The sequence below is a fragment of the Quercus lobata genome, chromosome 6 (assembly GCF_001633185.2).
Source record: "Quercus lobata isolate SW786 chromosome 6, ValleyOak3.0 Primary Assembly, whole genome shotgun sequence".
Classification (NCBI taxonomy): Eukaryota; Viridiplantae; Streptophyta; class Magnoliopsida; order Fagales; family Fagaceae; genus Quercus; species Quercus lobata.
The window spans coordinates 5,373,943-5,375,790 of NC_044909.1; the positions used below are offsets into that span (position 1 = coordinate 5,373,943).

The following is a 1,848-nucleotide window of genomic DNA, read 5'->3' on the forward strand; positions in this document are numbered from 1 at the left end:
CATTCCAAGGACGAGGCGTTGATGTGCAAGGTGTTTCCGTCTAACTTGGGACCTATGGCGATGAGATGGTTTGATAGCCTTAAGTCAAATTCCATAAATTCCTTTAAGCAGCTGACACAGGCCTTTGGCTCCCGCTTCATTACTAGCAGCAGAGTCCCTCAGCCCCTAGATTCCCTTCTATCCCTGTCCATGTGAGAAGGAGAGACACTGAAGGCCTATTCAGACAGGTACTGGGAAATGTACAATGAGATAGAGGGAAACTACGACGACGTCGCCATTAGCACATTCAAAAGGGGCCTGCTGACAGAGCACGGTTTAAGAAAATCCCTGACTGGAAAGCCGGTCACTAGTGTGCGACAACTCATGGATAGAATTGACAAGTACAAAAGGGTCGAAGAGGACCAACAAACGGGGAAGGGTAAAGCGAAGGTTGTCCCTCAAGAGAGGAGGGACTTCAGGTTGGATCGCTTTAACAGCAGTAACAGGCCGAAAAGAGACTACGCGGAACAGTCTAGATCCACTGGGGCACAAGCAGTCCATGCTGTGTTCCGAGAACCATTACACAAGATCCTAGAGAAGGTGAAGTGCGAACCATTCTTTCAATGGCCAAGCAGGATGGCAGGTGACCCCTCGAAACGTAACCAGAATCTGTATTGCGCGTACCACCAAGAGCCGGGTCACCTCACCAATGATTGTAGGAATCTGAAAAACCACTTGAACCGGCTAGTCCGAGAGGGGAAGTTGAGACATCTATTACATCACCCTGTGAGATGGCAGGAACAATCGAACATCGAAATCAGGCAAAGCGCATTGAGGCCGCCCATTGGCAAAATAAATGTCATTTTCGCCGTACTTGGAAAAACCGGATCCAATCCTCTCAAAGTAATGTAAGTGGGCAGGCTCCCGCCTGAAGCCGATGACAGGGAATCTAAAAGGGCCCGAGCAAGTCCCACGCCCTTAATCGGATTCTCAGATGAGGACAAACTGGGAACCCTTCAACCCCACGACGACGCCCCAATCGTCACGCTCAGAATTGGGGGTTATGACGTGAAGATGGTGCTAGTTAACCAAGGCAGCGCCGTGAAAGTAATGTATCCCGACTTGTATAAAGGATTGAACCTAAAGCCAGAGGACCTGTCAGCATACGACTCCCCTTTGGTCAGTTTTGAAGGAAAAACAGTCACCCCTAAAGGCATGATTAGGCTGCCTGTACAAACAGACTCAGACATGGTGGAAGTGAACTTCATTGTGGTAGATGCGTACTCCCCCTACACAGCCATCGTGGCCCGCCCGTGGCTTCATGCACTAGGGGCTGTGTCGTCAACCTTACACCAAAAAGTGAAGTATCCGTCAGGAGGTTGAGTGAAAGAAATAATAGGGAATCAGGTGATGGCCCGACAATGCATCGTGTCAGCAATCTCACGACGACCAAACAGTGAGGCCTCCACCTCAGCCGAGAACGGCTTACAGCAATTAATGACACCAGTCCGAGCCCCGGGTAGTGGAGGACCCACTATGGAGGTGAGCTGCAAGGATCTAGAGAAAGTACTTGTTGGATCAGACCCAGAGAAGTATTTTTAGGTCGGCTCGGAGTTACGGTCCCAAGAGAAGGTGATACTGATTGATTTTTTGAGACAAAATGTGGACGTATTCGCCTGGGACGCCTACGAGGCCCCCGGGGTTGACCCAAATTTCATTTGCCATCACCTTAATGTTAGTTCGACTGTAACACCTAAGAAGCAGCCTCCTCGGCGACCATCGAAAGAACATGCAGACGCCGTGAGAGAGAAGGTCATAAAATTGAAGAAAGCAGGGGCTATCAAGGAAGTATTCTACCCCGAATGATTA

The 1,848-nt window shown here is 49.7% G+C and overlaps 1 protein-coding gene across 1 annotated transcript; it reads left to right on the forward strand.

Annotated features, from left to right (window-relative positions):
- Positions 1-237: 237 nt before the first annotated feature.
- Positions 238-1,362, forward strand: LOC115949715. The gene is made up of 2 exons (XM_031067003.1): positions 238-800; positions 900-1,362. Exons 1-2 carry the CDS (start codon positions 238-240, stop codon positions 1,360-1,362), a joined length of 1,026 nt encoding a protein of 341 aa, XP_030922863.1.
- Positions 1,363-1,848: the final 486 nt, after the last annotated feature.